We start from the raw sequence: 19,524 nt of genomic DNA, 5'->3' as shown, positions 1-19,524 counted from the left end.
GGGACTTCATAATTATTCTTCCCAAATAACGAAACGATAAAAAAAAAAAGAAGCTAACAGTATCCATGATGCTAATCTTTATTGGAGCTGGGAGGACTGAGTATTATTGAGTTTATTTTATTTTTTAAAAAATAATGTTGCACCCCTTTCCATGTCATTGCACTTTCTTTGTAATAATTAATTTTAATTTTTTTTTTTAATTTTTTAATTTTTTTAAAAAAATTTATCCCATGATTGGTGTGCTGGTGAAAATATTGAAAGAGTAATTTCCTCTTGGTTTTGATCCAGATGTCAGAATATTTTAGAGAATGTTACTTAAACATAAATCAGAAATTTCTCACTAGTTACGAAATGCAAAACATACAAAATATTTTGAGTATTTATAATAAAACTGAGGTGACATAAAAATTCATATAACTCTGTTGAAGAAAAAAATAAAAAAATTCAAATATAAAAAAAATGAAATATTTTTTTAAAAAGAATTCGCTTAAAATATGTTTAATTAAATACGTATATTTAAATGATAAAGTTTTTAACACTTTTCTAGTAATGAACAAGGTTTTATCTAATGTAGTGGCAATCTTAAGGTAAAAATTCTCCAATGATTTTCTAAAGGATGCGGGTTGGATCACACCATCCTCTGCTCTTCTGTGCAAAAAAAAAAAAAAAAAAAGAGAGAGAGAGAGAAGAAATATAAATGAAGTTAATGTATTAAAAGTTTATAGTTTAAAAAAATAAGAGAAAATGTGAAAGTTATTTCTTATAAACTTATATTTTAAGCATCATTAATTTATTAATACATTTTGTTATAGATTTCCAGTCAAAAATATATTACTTAATTATATGAGAAACAAGCTCCTGTACTTGCAGTTTCACCTGTATTTATTTGTTCTATATATTTGTAAAAAAAGCAAAACAAAACAAAAAATTGTTATGTTTAACAGTTTTCAAATTTAAGAGTCTTTAGAGCTTTTAATTACTTAAAAGATGCTTATTACTCAAAAGATTACTTAATTACTCTTCTAAAGATTTGAGATAAAAGATATTTTAGTTTCGTCATTTGGGACATACTAATGTTATACTTATCTTATACTACCACTAGATACATCCAGACAACCACACCCCGGATTAAGTACAATTTTTTTTTTTTTTTTTTTTTTTTTTTTTACAAATTTTGAACATGGTATCAAGAAACTTGTAGAGATTATATAAATCATGAATTCATTATATTCATTCAAACTTTTCAATCTTGAAAGATGCTGTATTGAAAAAAAAAGTTATGCTCAAATATTGAAATGTGTTTGGAAATTATTTACTTAAATTATAAAAAAGAACTAAATAAAATAAATAAAGAACAAATAAATTCGACAAATGATTGTATGTAAAAAAATATTTAAGTACAATCATTTGTCGAAAAGTTACAAATGGACATAATTCGGCAATAAGAAAAGAACTCCAAAATACATATTTTTGCACTATAGCTGAGTTCCTAAATTTTTAAGGAAAAAAATGGTTAGTGTTGCAATTTTATATTGCAAAACATTTCATTCTGTTGTCGCTTATGTAAATCATTTTTTTTTTTTTTTTTTCGCTTCTCAACACTAAAAAAGAAAATATTTTTCCAGACAAAATGCAAATGGTTATCGTTTAAAAATTGTAAATAAATTCTGTTAAAATTGCAATGCAATTGAAAATTCTTTTTGTGTAAGTATTCTGTATTATAAAAGCTGCTTTCCCGACTTCGATGCAGTAATTATTATTTTTTAAATTAATTATTCCGATTTTTTTTTTTTTTTTTTCTTTTTTCGTTTGCCTAGAAATTTTTTTTTTATTATTTCAGTAAATTGCAGATTTTTAATGTCGTTCGTGAATTTTATTTTCTGTTGCTACTATTTATAGTTGCAATATTATAATATTAATTATTGTATTTCAAGCAATCTAATTTTCCAACATTTAAATTGGCTCAATTTTGAATTTAAAAAATCATTACTCATTTGAATACAGTTTTTAAAAGGGACATGGAAATACGAAAAATGGTGGTGCCCTTTCATTTACTTGATTTTGCGCAGTTATATTTTAATGCATTATATTAATTATTTTTAAAAAACATGACAAAATTAGGCTATTTGCAATTCTTCCAAATTATTATTTTTGAAAAAAAATTGCTCTATTTTCGTGAACTAAATAAAAAAAAATTATCTTGATATCATAAATTATAATGACAAAATATTCCCCATCCATATTCAGTATTTTTATTAATGTATCGGAAATAATTAGAAAATTTTGTGTTAAAATAGTATTTAATAACTTTTAATAAATGAATATCAAACTAAGAAGTAAGCATAAAATATTATGCATTTCTGATCTAAATCAATTTTTATTTGATGCATTTTCTAAAAAAAAATAAAAGAACCAAAAAATATCGAAGATCCGAATGATAAAATATGAATTACATGTCTATTTAGAAATTTCTTGGTAAATCCAGCAATAAATTTTTAAATGAGATCTCTCTGTGAAAGAATTGTTAAAATTTTTGAATCTCTTTAAATTGTTCCTCCAATGTTTCATGGTGTTTATTTAACTAGCGAAAACGTGAAAAAGAGCTAATCAATTGGCTTTCAAGGCTGCCGACAAAAAAATCAAAACCATATACGCAGTTGTTATTATTCATTCTGTGTCTCTTCGCACTATAAGATATGTATTATATGATGTTTATTCTTAAATAAACCAGCCTGAGTGGTCTCTTCAAAACTTTCTCGCATACTTTCTAAAAGCTTGACATGCAAGAGGACGCCAACTTGGCATTGGCGTACCATAGTTAGAGATATTAACTTTTGGCGTGAATTTAGCATTTTTGCTAAATCGATAGTGTTATCTCTGGCGAGTTTTTTTGGTGATTAATCCCTGGCATGTCATTAATAGTATCCGAAAATAGTATTTGTATTTTAAACACGTTTTTCTCAACCGATTGAAACAAAAACCTGCTCTTGTAGTCACAAAACCCCATACCAAATATGAAATATTTATGTCATCGTGTTTTTGAATTATCGCATTTACATGTTTCTGAAAATACAGACCGACAGACTGTCAACTTGTGGTTGGATTTAGCTCAAAATTTCACAGGTGTCTATACTTTAGATGTAAAATCTGTGTACCGAATTTTATTTATCTAGCTCTATTCGTTTTGTAGTTAATGAGTTAACTTATATTCGATCAGTAGGATAGACGAGCTTTCTCTGAACAGATTTTCTCAAAATTTGATGGAAATCTGCAAATTTGGTGTAAAAACCGTATACCAAATTTCAGTCGTCTAGACCAAAGCGTTTTTGAGTTATATTTGTCACAGAGAGACAGGCAGATTGACATTTTCTAAAAATTCGTTTTAAGAACTCATGAAGGTCTAAATCATGGAGATTCCTCAGAATATAGAGTTCGAAATTTTTTGAAGATGACTATACTTTTCTCTATACTACGATAAAGAGAAAGTAAAAAGTACATTGCATAGTCATTATCGTTTTTAAAAATATAATTTTTATGAATTGTTGGAAACAAAATTTCGATTTGAAGTGTTACTTCCATGCCTAAAATGTTCTTCCATTGTTTAAAACAAAAGTAAATACTTTTTAAAACAAGTTTCGCGAGGGTATTAGTGCATTAAAGGCATCTTCCGGAAACTGAAAGTTTCGTTAATTTACTAATTTTTGTAAAATAAAATGTTAGAATTCCGTGTTTTCAAAAAGCCTCTTTAATTAGATTCTTCGATGAAAGAAAAAGAAAACTTACTGATAGTTAATTTGTTATTCTGCTCCATTACTTTTAAATTAATTAATAAAAATGAAGCAAATCTGCCAAAACTGTATGTTATTATTAACTTTCTCGAGAAGAAAGAGAAAGTATTATAATCATTAAAAAATTCAACCTTGAAAATTTGATGAATCTCGATTTTTCAAGTTACCCTAATTTCAAAAAATGAGGCCTTTTTTTTTTTTTTTTTTTTTTTTTTTTCTTTCTTGTATAAGAAATATCCATAAATAACTCTGCGGACTCAGTTTTCTTCAAAGAACGCTCATGTACGGGGTTCTAAATCTAAGCACTCATGGCAGCAGTATCGTCCATTGTAATATATTGAATATATGTTGTAGTTATTGTTGTTGTTTCTCATTACTCTACGAAGCATAAAATGCTCATGAGTGGGATTCTGAAAAATATCTGAGCACTCGTGAAGTTCATAGCCTTACTCAAGGTTCACAATTTTTATGAGCTAGGAAAGGTATAACAATTTTATTAGAACGTATACGGAAAAAGTATATAGGACCACCCCCGCTGGTTTATTTTATTATTCTCAGTAATATTTATAAGTTCGATTTAACTTCTTCGTAGTCCGTAACGCGTCTAGCGCTTTCAAGTGAAACTTCTGCAGGACGGTCGTAAAGCGCTTCAAGCATTTTAACACTTTTAAACCTTTAAAATGCTTTGTAAATGTCTACTTGTTTGAGTTTTTATTTTTGTTTGTTCTAATGCGGCGAAAAACAGAGGAAAAACAGAAATTTTCGCAAACAGGAGAGGACGGCGAAAGGGTTAAACAGTATATGACAGCTGACATTTGCTGATGTACCTCTAAAGGAAAAGCAAACGTTTTAACGTTTTTGACTCCACACTTTTGAAAAGTAGAACCCAGTTCCATGGAGTCAATTGACGCTTATACGTCATATGTGCCGTTTCAACATTATTTTGGAATCCACTGGGCATATTTAACAAGAAAAACGTGATCATTTATAGCGTTTAGTTATCAATGGATTTTGAAAGAAAAATTAAATAGAAAAAAAAAAGAGCGGGAATGATATCCAAAAGCTTTCTCGCATATTCTCTTGTAAAGGTGTTACCCTCCCCCCCCCCCTCAACATTTAATTATGGATCATTGGCTAGGTTGTGAACATAAAAAAAGCTCAAATTTTTATCTTCGTAGTTTTATTTTTATATAAATGTGCATTAGTAGTATTAAATTTGTAATTATTTCTCCTTCCATAAATAAACATATATATTCGGTAAGTTTTTTTATTTCTTCCATTTTTCAATACAATCTTGATTTCCTTTCTTTTTATTTTTGTGTTGGTCCCTTGAAAGACATTTTAACGCGCTTTATTGTAAATATATTAATCTTAAAATCTTGTTCATCTGAAACTTCCTTTCTAGTTATTTTTTTCTTTCATAACAATTTTTATATTCGATGAGTTCTTTTATGTAACATCTTGTCCACCATTTTTTTTTCTCTGATGATAAATCGTTCTCTTACCACTCTTTTTCTAGCATTTCATATTTGCTTTATCAAAAAACTCCATTACTCACTTTCAACAAAGAATTTTTCGATTAAGTTCACCATAATACAATATTCCACCGTCTGTTGAACAAGATAAAAAATTATATTGTCACATCAATTATTTTTAATGTTACATTTAATTCGTCATAGGAAAGCCCATAATGTAGCAAAGACTGATGTTTAATAGCCACGAAATCATTTGTCATTGACACCCAAATTGCTCTTTAACTTTTATCGTTAATACTCATTTTTCGTTAGATTATACCGCTTTTTCTTGTCATAATATTTTATGTGCAAAACTTTACTCATTATGATTTGTATATTTAAAGATTTATTATTCGAATTTAAACCATTCATAATTTTACCATAACATAATCTGGCTACAGAAACTCTAAATTATATCATGTTTCTTAAAAAATAAGACCCTGCCTTATATTGATTATTGCTCTGAAAGATGCTTTGAAATTATTTTAAGGGGCAGTCTTATTTTTTTCATACACGATTAGAATTTATTCAAACACTCTTTGCATTTATTCTTGAAAAATAATCATATTTTTTTATGTTGATTTATTGAAATATGACCATATCGTCTTTTTCTGGTACATATTCCAGGCCCTGAATATCTGGAGAATCTATTTCCTGTAATATTATTAGTCCCTATTCTCTCATTCATAGCAATAAATGATGGACAGATACTTGAATATCAGCCCTGCGAATACAATGGCGTAGCAAAGGTAACTGGCGCCCAGGGCATAATGTGAGTTGTTCGCTCCAATCCTCTCCCAGTGTTGTATTGCAATTTAGAAAGTGTAAATGGCATCAGAGACATTCCCATTGGTACGAGATGTATGTACGAACATTCGTGTTGTATTGCATGATGCATTATTGTGACTTCTGTATTGTTCAGCATTTTATTTTACAATTAACATTAACAAGAGCAGGTTAATAACCCTTCTACTATGGTCGTTAACATTAGCAAGATGTTATATGCCCATAGTAGAACTTCACTCTGATAAGGTGCGTTCCGTCATAGGCAATAAGATTGTTTGCCAATTTCACCTCTATTTCTGAAATACTGAGGGAAAGAAGAATTTGCAAACGGAATGGCATACTTTCTTATCTTGGCACTCAGAATGCTCCCCCCTCCCATAGCGATATATGAAAAGATAACATTATTCTTCAATGCTATTTCGTTTTGAACATTGGAATATGTTATATTTATGCAAATGAATGATTTTTTATAATTAGAGCACAAAATCAATGCATCATTTTTTAGAAGAAAATATGGCCTAGACTATTTTATTACTTTAAATTCAAAGATTTGTTCAACTAATTCAAATTTCTCTTAATTTTATTTTACCCTTTGTTAAACGGAAAACATATCCGTTGATAAGCAATCAACTCTTATAAACTTATTTGATATAACTTAAATATTCTGCTGATGCAATACTTCTCCATTACTGTTCTATATTTAGTTTCTGATGCAAAATTTTACATATCACTCAAATAACTAAAAGAATTCTTCGGAAATTAATGTAATAAATCTTTTTTTTTCCATGGTAAGGCATTTGAAACGCTCAGAATGATTCCAACATCAAGAACAAACGAGTGAAAACAAATGAGTAAAATATTCACTTTCAGAAAAATCAAAAAGGCCATGATCAGAAAAAAAATGTATCATATAAATTTAAACCATTTTTAAATTTCTACAAACTATAAAATATTTGTTTAAACAGTATCAATAAAGCGAATAAAAATTAGAATTCATTTGGAAAATAAGTTCGAATTGAACAAAGAATGGAACGTCGTGATAATATACGCAATCGAATAATAAATATTCTGCTGATGCAATACTTCTCCATTACTGTTCTATATTTAGTTTCTGATGCAAATTTGCTTCAGATAGAAACATAAAACAATTTTTAGCTCACGAAGGGAATGCGGAAATTACTATTTTGTTACTTTATATAAAACTACAACCAAAAATGGACAGAACTCTTTAAAAATATAGAAGTAAAATGCTGGACTCGCTCTTATAACAGCTGCTTTCTCTGCAACTGTAAACAAAGGACCATTCACCCATCACATGTCCGCAGGTAAAGACGCGTGCAATGAAACGCCAGTTTTCTGTATTTAGAAAGCCAATTTGGCGAATTTATGAAATTAATAATTATTTGGCGATGCTTAAAAAATCAATAACAAATTTCATGTTTGAACATTCTCATTATCTTCCGGAAATATAACTGCTGCTGTATTAATATATTTATATTCTTATTGTTATCTAAAAAAACGATGTGAAATAAAAATTAATAGTCGTTATCTAAAAGAATTTGTTATATACAGTAATTTGGTTAAATAGATGAGGAATTCCATTATGCATTTCTGAAGAAAAGAATCGTTCGAGTTCGAAAAATCAATCAATTTTCATCAGAAATCAAGCTTTAAAAAGTATTATTTATACAAGTAGTACATTTCCATTTAATATTAATCGAAATGTATTGCAGTTGCAAGCATTAATGTGAAGTGGTTGTGCTCCGATTACCAAAAAATTTCGGATTTTTACTATATACTTTTATTTAAGTCGACTTGTTTCAAAAGTTGGAAATTTCTAATGATTTTTTTCTTTCCCTTCCTGTGGTTCTAGAACTTAAAAACGCTTGTTTATTATGGATAGCTATAAATTGTTTTTAATGTTGTTTTTTTCTTCTTGGAGTTATAGCCAATTTATTGGTTATCATAATTAAATGTGTATAAAATAATTTAAAAAGAATTTTTATTTAAATTTTTTTATTTTTTAGAATCTTAATAAAAGTATCTTTTAAAATATATTTTAATGAAAATTTATTTACTTTCTCAAATATGTATTTTCCTGGTAGCTCCCTAGGCCAGCAGGAAGACATATCATATGATGACAATAAACATATCGATAATAAACATAAGATATGACAATATATCGGCAATATAATAAAAAGAAAAGCCCTCATTCATACATTATACTATAACCTCATTTGTATATTTAATTATTTATAATAATTTCTACTAATAATAAAGATGAAAGTTAGTGTATCTCTCTCTGTGTGTGTTGGCGCCCTATATGTAAGACCGCTTGAATTAAAACTACCAAATTTCGCGCAAATGTGTATACTTTGGAGGAGAGAAAGGTATAGGTTGTAACCATATTATTGAAATTTCAATTTAATGTTTATAAATTAAAAATTACGCAAAATTTTGATGCTTCTTTCCCCGCAATTTGCACAAATATTACAGCGCATAAATGATTTTTACATCATCTTAAAATACAAAAAATTATGTTTTGAATCGTACCAATTCTTTGACATATACTTTTCCTATTTTTTTAAATAACTTTTTAAAAAATATTTTAAGCGTATTTTATAACAATATATTTCATTGTTGAAGTGGAGCTCGAATCGTTTTCATTGTTGCTACTGTATTTCATCCTGACTTTCTTCCATTATCGATAATCAAGATATGAAGATTCGGTATATTTTGCCAAGCTGAGTATGTTTCAGTATAAGGTTATAATAATATATTATATGTATATTAATAAAAAATTTTGAAATTTTATTGTACTCGCAATTAAAATTAAACTTCAAGACCGAGTATTAGAGGGAAAAAAATTTTTAATGTGCAACTATTTTCAAAAGCTGCTACTTTTTTTCTGTGATATAATTGTGTGTCTTAAGATAGACAGTAAATTAAGGAAATGCATAACACAATGCACAGATGGTACATACTTCTAAAATAGTGTAAGTTAGATGTCTATCGAAATGTGAAGTTTAAGAATTTTTTTTATTGAACCTTTAATTCTGGCGAAACAAATACTCCCCATAGGCGGCTTGTAATAAATAAATCTTAAGTTGTAAAATACTAAAAATTTAAATGAAAAGACTTGTAATATCTAACTCATCATATCGTATTATTAATTGTTAATGAATCATAATGCAAATCCAAAAATGCTAGGAACTTAACCCCAGCCAATAAAAGGTCAGCATTTAATATTTTTTTTTTTTTTTTTTTTAGTTTCACATAATATGAAGCGTAAACAAGGTATTGTAATCAACGAAAAATTCAAACTCGAGATTTTGATGAAACTTCAAGTTTGAGATCTCTTCGAGTTCAGAAACCCATTATGTCCCTCTGCCTGTTTATTGAAAAAATACTCAAAAGTACTTTGAGCTAGACTGATAAAATTTGGTATATGGTCTTTGCACCCTATTTGTAGATAGCTATCACATTTTGAGCGAAATCCATTTAGAGGAAGTCTCCCGGTTCAGTGATCCGAATATAAATTAATAAGAGGCAGACAGATAGGCACAGAATTTCACTTTTAAAGTGTAGATACTATAAAATCTGGAAGCAAATCCATCAAGAGGTTGACTTTATACGGTCTCTACTTTCACAAGTATGCAAACGCGATAATTAAAAGCGAATGACTTAGATAGGTATATGAAATTCATATGTGATTTTGTGATAACAATTATAGTTCGGTGCCAAATTTTAGTTTCGAATCCAATTATTGGGTATCTATTTCTAAACATCAGGGATTAATCGTCAAAAAACTGGCCATAAATCACAATACATTCAGCAAAAGTGCTAAATTCATACCAATGTCCAATATTTTGTAACTATTGTTTAACGATACTATGCAAAGCATTCGCCGCTTTATCCAAAATCCATAATTTTAAGCGTGGGGAGGGGGGGGAGTATAGTATCTGAGAAAGTTTCAGGAAAACCAATCTGGCTTTTTTTTATTTTTATATTGACAAACAAAAAAAAAAGTACGTAGCTTTGTAAACTTATATAATGCATCAAAATTATATTTGATAATTTTTAAAAAAATACACTTCGTATTTTTTTTTAATGGCAGCCTTGCAATGGATTAACAGAATATTCGAACTCGAATGTTTTAACGTTTGGATATTACTATTGAAGGAAAAAGTCTCCTTGGAAATGCCATATTGTTCTTTAAACAAAAAAATCACAAAAATTCTGTTAAGTTTGATTTAAAGTGTGAAAAACAAAACAAGATTGATAAAAGTATAAATTATTTGAAATAATTTCTGTTATTAATTCTGAATTAATAGTAGAAACCATTTGGTTTGTTGTTTAGAACACGTTTATTTATCGGCATGATTTTGTTTGAAAATATTTGTGCATGCATGTATTCATGTATTTCGCATTAATGTTTTGAATAAGTTGAAATTATGACGTGCCTTGACCTTTTTGCGTTTTTCAGATGATATCGTTGTCATTTTAGTTTATCAACAAGAAAGAAAAAAAATTATAAATTAAAATATGTGTAAGTTTGAATGTAGTTGCGAATCCAAGTGATGATTTCACCTAGAGTTATTCAACTTGGTATAATTATAGTCAATAATAGTTTGGAAGGCACTTCGGAGTGCTTTTTTTTTTTTTCCCTCCTCAAAATTTTTTGTTATTTTAGTTATTTAAAAAAAATAATTGTTTATTTTTTAGCAATAAAAAATAAATTCGAATGAAAACTCTCTAAAAAATAAGTGTTAATAAATTCTATGAAACTGAACTTATTTTTTAGATGTTTTTATTTGTTGTCAGTTTTTTCCCACATTTTAAACAACTTTTAAAAAATATTTTTATACAATATTTGCAACAACATTTTTCATTATTACTCTGAAATTTAAATTTTATCAATTTTAAACTTTTCTTCGATATTGTTAGAGTAACTTAATTTTGTACTTTGATTTCAAAATAAATCAAACTAAAATCAAGTATCATTTAAATTTTAGAAAATTATTCTTGGCCCATTTTACATGTTTACAAATTGATTAGCAAATCTGTAGGGCCTTTTTTTTTAACAATTGATTGATTTATAAGTTAAAACCACTAGCATAATTGTTACAGTATGTGTATTTTTTTTTTTTTTTTTTCCATTCGAGGCATTAACACCTTTTTTCTTGAGAATCACCCACAATTAAATACTTTCTTATTTTTACACGCTGAAATATATATTATTCAAAAACTACTTAGATAAATAATTAAAATCAATAGAAATATCAATTAATAGAATAATTGGAAAGGGGCCCTTGAAACTTGAATTATCTAAGAGCAGACCTAATTCGGTCCAGGAGTTCGACTCAGTGATTCTGAGCGGCTCTGACAGCAATCACTGTATTACTAATATCCATCAAAGAAAAGGAAAACAAGTTTTCCTTGAGGTAACATTTATTTCCCAGAGGAGCCGATTATACTAACCGGTTCATTTGCCACTCCTATAATAAGACAGTGCCCCTGAACTTCATTGCAGGTGCATCTCACGTGCAATTTAGCTTCACTATGGCAACCCCAAAAATCGCCAAACTTTCCGAAAGCTGTGAATAGTGGTTTCCTCACTTCTGCTTCGTATACAAACAAAACCTTGCCAAGCCACGCAGCGTGCATAAAATCATTTCTGCTTCGTATACAAACAAAACTTTGCCAAGCCACGCAGCGTGCATAAAATCATTTCGCAGAACTGGACATTTTTACAAAATATTCAAAATGTTGCGATCATCGATATTTCGTTTTGCTTCTCAGCTATCTAAAAACGAAACTGGAACTCCAGCTTTCCTGATATCGAAATGTTCGTATTCCAAAACTTCTGATGAGGTAAGAGCAGAGAGAATGTTTAGCGATCAGCAAACTTCTTATTACACAGCGAAAGATGTCGAATTTTGTCCAGGTAGAGCAAAGGAAATCATGCAAAACAATGTGCAAGAAACATCCGAACAGGCAGCTGGAAACGAACCGGTGAAGAAAACTGATTCCACCTCTACACAGGCTGAAGAAGATCACATGAAAGCTTACCGCGCCGATAATTCTGTAAGTCTGTATTCTGTGATGCAAAGTAACGTCCCTGAACCTTTCAACTCAAGAGACAAAGCCCCGACCAACCTGAACATGCCAGGTGGCTCCAGCACTCGAGATTATAAATATTTATCCGGTAAAATGCAGACTACACATCATTCCAGACAATGAAGTACAAGGTACTAATTTTTATGAAATTACATTTTCTCTAATAACTTGTTTAGTGAACACAAAACATCCACATTACTAATTAAAAACAGAACAAATTCGGTTCATTAAAAAAAAAAAAAAACACCACATTGTTTTCGAATATTTTTTTATTTATTTTTTCTTACAAAATCATTTTTAAATGTTTTATTCTTCTTAAATTATTTTGATACAAATCTAAAAGTTAATGAGACCAAAAAGGCTATGTACTTTTCCAATTAAAAATAGTTTTAATTAGTGCTTATAAATTATTATAATTAGTACTTTAAATAGTGCAACAAGAAATTGAAAGAATGTAATTAAATGAATTGAAATTTAAAACAATATTTTTCAATGCGGTGGAAATTCTTATTTGCAAAAATAAGATTTTTTTAAATATCTATAGATTTGCTGTTATTATTATTGATTCATTGGATAATTTTTACAGGACCCCCGTAGTTATTTTTCATACACAATAATCCACTTTATATGATTTTATATAAAGCACAATAACATTAACATTTAATCTTGATTATGGATTTAAAATTAAACTTAAATTTAAAAATTCAATTTTTATCAATTTTTTTTAATTAATTAAAGAAAACTAACAAAAAAATGAAATTCAAAACCAAGTTTTAAAAAAATATTTTCATTGCACCTTTTACTGAAGTTAAGTTATTAAGTTATTAAATTTGGATGTATAGCTAGAATTTAAGTATTTTACTTAACTAGAAAATTATTTATGGCTAGAACAGACAGTACATTCTTTTTTTAGTAATAAAATATTGCAAACTATTTTATTACATGACATTTATTACCTTGTTATATATGATTTTTATGTATTCAAATTTATTCATTCTTTCCTCTGATTACTTTTATAAAAAATAATAACATAATCTAATCTTTTTTTTTTTTTGTTGTTGTTGTTGTTTAATCTACAACCTAATAGAGACACTAATTTCTGAAATATGTTTTCTTTATAAATCCTTTTCCTTTTTACCTACAATGTAGAATTTATTTAAATTAAAATATAAAAAATTTCTAATGCAGATAACACATTTTAATTTTGTTTAATTAGATTAAAAACTTTTTTGAAGCCACATGAGTACTATTTTGAGTAGAACATCAGAATTCTTAACTATAAGATTGTGAAGATAAGACCTGAGCATACAATTACCTCTTCAAACTTTCACACTGTGCCAGCACGAGATACGTCATTTAATCTAAGAATGAGATTCTGTCTATAAATTACTGGAGTCTTAATATAGTTTTTAATTGTTTAATAACTGAATTCTCAATTATACTTATTGTAGCCTTTCAAGGTGGTTAAACTCTCAATAACTACATGAAATTAAAATTTTGTTCCCTAATACAATGAATGCAGTCACAATATATTTCTCTTGCAGCAATTCAGTTATTTAAAAAACTGGCAATATTTTAATACATTTGCTTTAGAAATTATGTAACATCAAGTATACTAAGAAAAAAAAGGGGGGGGAGATTAAATAATAAAATCACATATAAGAAATTATGATTTTGTTGATCTTGCTGTTGTTTCCTAAAGATATTTGTTTCTTTCAGGCATCAAGATACTTCAGGAGCATATTTGTTCTTCTTGGAAGTGTAAAAAATATTCCTAACAATGCAAATTTTTATGGCTTTTTGTGATATATGAATTGTATATAGTAAATATGTACAATGATTTGTAAATAAATTTTGTTTGCTTTAATGATGTATCTATAAAAAGAATTCCTTTTTTTCAAAAAAAATTTTTAGTTAGAAAATGTTAATCAATATCAGGGGTGTTTGTGCTCCGGGGAAACCCCGGAATTCCGGGGATTTTGAACTTCGATACCCGGAAATTCCGGGGATCGTCGTTCAAAAGGAAGTAGGAATAATAATGAATTATTTATTTTGATCTGGGTAATTTGGTTTGCTTTGAAAGCAGAAAACGCAAGGTCAGTGTGTGTGGTGAAAACTTTTCCTTTCTTTCTCCAAAGGCAGTGATAATGCGTGAAAAGGGGGAAAAACTTCTTTTTTGTTCTTTCCTTATTGCGAGTTATGACTCATTCCCCCGGTTCTCGAACATTCTCTTCTGGATTCTTTTCGGCAAGTAGGCGCGGCAGAAAAAAAAGGGAGAGACTTCGTTCGACCAGATGTGCGATCACGTGACCTGGGTTCAAAGGTCTTAATTTTGCAAAAAAAGTAATTCATTGAACTTTTATAATTAGGTCATTCAATACTTCATAATCGTAATTTTTCATTTCTCCCCCCCCCCCCCTTCTCGAAACTCCAAAATGTCGGTAGTAAGTCCGTAAAAGTTTCCGGGGATTTTTTGGGGTCCCACAAACACCCCTGCAATATACAAAGTGAAACATTTTCTTTAATGAATTAAAATATTTTATTTATAATAAATATATCAACTCTTTCAATGGTTGAAACTTGCCTCTCACTGCTAAACATTTTTATAATTTTTCAAAGTGATTAATTAATTAAATTATAGTTGTCTTAAAGTGCTTATTGACACAAAAATATGAATCTTTATAATTTTTTTAACTTCACTAATATTTTGTGTAGAAATATAAGCATGCTTTTGCCTTCGGTTCACGTATGTTTCACACCTACTATCTAATTATTTCACATTTGTTATGCAATTATACGACATCTTCTCTAAAACAGTGAAGAGACAACAAAGAAAGTCATCTAATTAGATTATCTGAATCATAGGCATAAATCATGGCAAAGAACATGTTAAAAAATTATATGATTTACATTTGATACAGTTTTTAATCTTACTGTACTCAAAAATACCTTATATTTGAAAATAAAATCAACTGGAAAAGTATATTAACTATTTGAAACAATTTCTTTAGATATTTTACAAAAAATAAACTTATTACATTAAAAATTTCATTTTGTTTATTTTTTGCATTAGATCTATATTGAAGGCAAATATATATATATAAATTATATTATTAATATAAAAAAAATAATTTTCAACATCATCTAATGTAAATTTATAGTAATTGGTAAATTTCTTTGAAAGATATATTGAAATGCTCAGCACCCTTTTATAACTAAAGATTCTATTTTCCCTCATATCATTAATAATTTATTCTGTTTTCTAGCATTTTCCTTGCACTTTATTTTTGCTTTAAGTATAAAGCAAGGTCTAAAATATAATCTAATTAAAAACACAGAAGAAATTTAAAGGAATTGAAATTTTTTTCTCATATACTTAAAATAAAATAGAAACATAATAATCAAGTAAATATTAAAATTTGTGAATATATATAATAAAAATGAAAATCACTATTTCAGAAATATTTTTCAACTATTTATCAGGATAAAGCAGAAAACAAAATACAATTTTTTTATTGGCAAGTGACTTAGCCAGCTTTTGTTCAAATGCACACAACTTCCATTTATTTGCAAATTTAAAAATACAAGGGTGAGGGGACAAAACCTTTCAGATTTCAATTATTTGGTGACTGGACAAAAAGTACAGTTTAATCATTTTAAAATTTCATTCTTCTGAGATAAAAGTAATTAGTCATTCGGAAAGTTAATATCATGATGCCAAGTTGGGAAAAGCAACTAAATCTAAATATTTTCAGGCAAATCAAATAAGTCATAATTAAGATAAATGTTTTTACTTATAAATGTTAATAAAAATCCATTTTAATCAGAAAATAGGGAAAGATTTTTTTACAATATTAATAAGAGATTTAGATTTATGTTATAGTAATAAAGATCTGCATCAAATTAACCAAAACAAAGAGGCCTGAAAAATGAATAATAAGAAAGGATGAATTCATTTATTATTTCATAAGCAGAGGTAAAGAAAAATAAAGGCTGAAAAGTAAACAATGATCTCAAAAGAGTATATTAATGAAGGAAAAAAATTGATATACTGTAATAAATTTATACTTAATCATTTAAATTATTTAAAAAATTCTTTGCCGCCATAAAAAAATAGAAATTTTTCAAAAAACTATTTTTTTTAAGAAAAGATATTCTGTTTTTAGAAAATAAATCACTTACATATAAAAAATATATACTGTTAAAAAAATTTAAATGAAATGCACAAATAGAAATTCATATGCAGAAAGATTAAAATGCTTTCATTTTTTAAACAGTGTTTCATTTAATTTTTAAAAAATTACTATAAAAATTGCAGCTTTATTGGAGAAACAAGTAACAATTTTACAATCACTAGATACCATAAGATTATTTAATACAGTTTTTATTAGCATTGTAGTGATTAAAATTTATTTGTAATGAATTTAGTCACTACAATAGGGTGATGGCAAAAATTATCTTCAGAATGATTACAGATCAAAGATTACTTCAAACAAAGGAACGAAATCTGATTGGTAAAACATCAATACTAATTCTATATGCAAATACAGAACAATTTTCTAAGGTAACTAAATTGTAAACCAGCAAAATGTTTAGCACATAACTGGCTGTTAGTATTTATTAGTTTTTTTTAATTATTGAGAAGTTAAAAAAAAAAATTTATGGTAATTTTTTGACTTAAGAAACTTCTCTCACAGATAAAAAAGAATATAATAGCTGAAATATGTTTATAAATCAAAAGTTCACATAAGAGATTTTCAGTCAAATGATTAAAATATTCATTAACATCATTTCAAATAGAGAAAAAATCTATGAATTAATGTAATTCATACAATTTTAAACTATCAATTTGCCAGTGTGAATTCAAATCCATGTGTGAGCAGTTTAAATCTCATACCTGTAAATTTTCCAAAACCAAAACAAGATAATATATAATTTCAACATTTTATTTGTTAAAACATAAACATTAAATATAAATTTTTATATGATAATTTTGTATTTTAAATTTCAATAATATTTAAAGAAAAAACATTTCATAATATATACACACATAACAACTCTTATGAGGAAATAATTTCAAGTATTTACTCATATTCTTTCAAAGACATGCTCAGAGAATATTTCAAAATTATAGCGTAAATTTTTAAAAAGATTTTTATACTTGAATTACCAAGCATGTACATAAAAGAATTCCAAGTATCAAAATTTTGGATTATGAAATCATTTTGGAACAAAAAATAAAAATCATAATTTTTTTTTAAGTTGGGTATTAATTTGTGATGAAATATTTTACAGAAAAAAAAAATCTTTAAAGAAATTTATCACAAGAAATTTAAGAAAGCATATAAGTCATTACATATTATAAAAGAAATATTTAATTGTTCATATAAAAAAGGAAATTCATTACCAATATAAAAATATTAAACAAATAAAAATTTAAAATAACTTTGATAGCCAAAACTATTATTTCTTTTTATTTATCATTTAAAATTTATTATTTTATCATAAAGATTTTAAATAATTCTCAACACTTAATCTTGCATTATAAATACAGTCTGGAACACCAGCACCTTTATATGAAGCACCAATTAAAGAAAGATTTAAATTGTTTTTCTTTATTTCTTCTTCGATATTTTGTAACTTAAGATAATGTCCTACTACATATTGAGGTATACAATTTCTTTGCAATAAAACTTTGTGACGTATTGGCTTATCACCTGTATTGAAACGCTTAGATACTTCTTCCGTTGCAACTTGTAATAATGTACCCTCTGAAACAGTTTCTGGATCCCCAAAGAAGTTCTTAAACCAGCGACCTCCTATCATGCAACTCAGACGTGTTTTGCCTCTACCATTTAATTCAGGAAAGCAGCATGAATCAAACACTATACCAAGAACTTTAGAATCCTCAAAAGATGGAACTAAATATCCAAATCCTGTCTTGTCACCAATAATGTCATTCTCATATTCCAGATAGACAACAGCAACATCTACTGAAGATATGGCCTTAAGATTATCAGCTAAAATAGGATATCCACTTAATAATGGCGAGAGTTCATGAGATGGAATGCTAGAGAAAACATGATCTACTTCAATGTGTTCATTATCTGCTACAACTTCAACTTTATTATCCTTGAAATTTAAGCTAGAGCATTTAGCATCAAAAATTAAATCTGTTTTTCCCCGCTCATCTATGGTTCCAGCTAAAGCATCAATTAATTCACCTAAACCTGTTTTAAGAGTCCACATCCTCCAAATCTCTTTATATGCTGTTAAAACAAGATCATTCTTTATAAAATCTGCAGCATCTTCAATCCTTTGGCTCTTTGATAATCCTTTGATCACAGATCCATGCTTTTTCTCAGATTCATACATAAATGGAAACATTGATCTCACACTCAATTCACGGCAATCACCAGCTGTAATTCCCCTGCACATTGGATCAAATGCATATCTGGCAACATCCTCACCAATTCTTCTTGTAGCAAAATCATAAACAGATTCATCATCTAAATGTGCATTCTTAGTTCTTATTTCTTTAAAAATATAACTGATAACAGGTTTAGAAAAAGGAGGCGATTTACGAAAAAATTTGAATATTTCTCTTGGCAATGGAAGCAGCTGATTGTTAGCAAGAATAAAATTAGTTTTCGCAACAGGGTGTTCTCTTGTGATCGGCAGAATTCGTGAAGACAGCGCTAATTTGTCTGCTAATTCTAAAGCATTATATCCAGCTTTTGTACCTACTCGAAGAGTCCTAGGTCCGTGCTCAAATACTGCACCATCAGGAAATCGTGTAGTTTGAATCCATCCTCCGAATTTAGGATTTTTATCCAAAAGAAAAATATATTTGATTTTGAATTGACCAAGGGTTTTTAAATAATAAGCACATGATAAACCACTTATTCCACCACCTAGAATGCCAACAGTAGCCATGTTATATTTTATAATATTAACTAATGAAACACAGATTCCCAAAATTTGCAATATCAAAACAAGACACGAACTTCTATTTTTTGTTTATCAGTGCTAAAGGCAACAAAATACAGCTACAGCTATCGACAGAAAATATAACGATCCACCATTCTAAATTCAAGTACCAGATTGCAAGATTTGGCGAAGAAGCGCTATGTTAAATTATCCACTAGAAGTGCTTTAAAAAACCGCTAGAACCTGCAAAAAAAGGCTATTTTTACTACAGGTATGAAAAAAAAATTTTGACACAAATCAGTATGTTGCTTCAATTTCTCTTTCCAACATTGTAGTTTTCGGTGTTTTTTTTAATTAATCAAATGTGTTTCATAAGCAATGTTTAA

General features: G+C 27.9%; 1 protein-coding gene across 1 annotated transcript; it reads right to left on the bottom strand.

Annotated features, from left to right (window-relative positions):
* Positions 1-17,356: 17,356 nt before the first annotated feature.
* On the bottom strand, positions 17,357-19,265 carry LOC129964109 (protoporphyrinogen oxidase-like). Its single transcript, XM_056078795.1, has one exon. It carries the CDS (start codon positions 19,142-19,144, stop codon positions 17,711-17,713), a length of 1,434 nt encoding a protein of 477 aa, XP_055934770.1. The 5' UTR covers positions 19,145-19,265; the 3' UTR covers positions 17,357-17,710.
* Between the last annotated feature and the right edge of the window lie 259 nt (positions 19,266-19,524).

The sequence above is a fragment of the Argiope bruennichi genome, chromosome 3 (assembly GCF_947563725.1).
Source record: "Argiope bruennichi chromosome 3, qqArgBrue1.1, whole genome shotgun sequence".
Lineage (NCBI taxonomy): Eukaryota > Metazoa > Arthropoda > Arachnida > Araneae > Araneidae > Argiope > Argiope bruennichi.
The sequence above is the reverse complement of the archived record's forward strand: the minus strand, read 5'-3'. Positions and strand labels throughout refer to the sequence as shown.

Excerpts from the sequence above, each read along its gene's own strand:
- LOC129964109 (XM_056078795.1), bottom strand. The coding sequence starts at position 19,144 with ATGGCTACTGTTGGCATTCTAGGTGGTGGAATAAGTGGTTTATCATGT.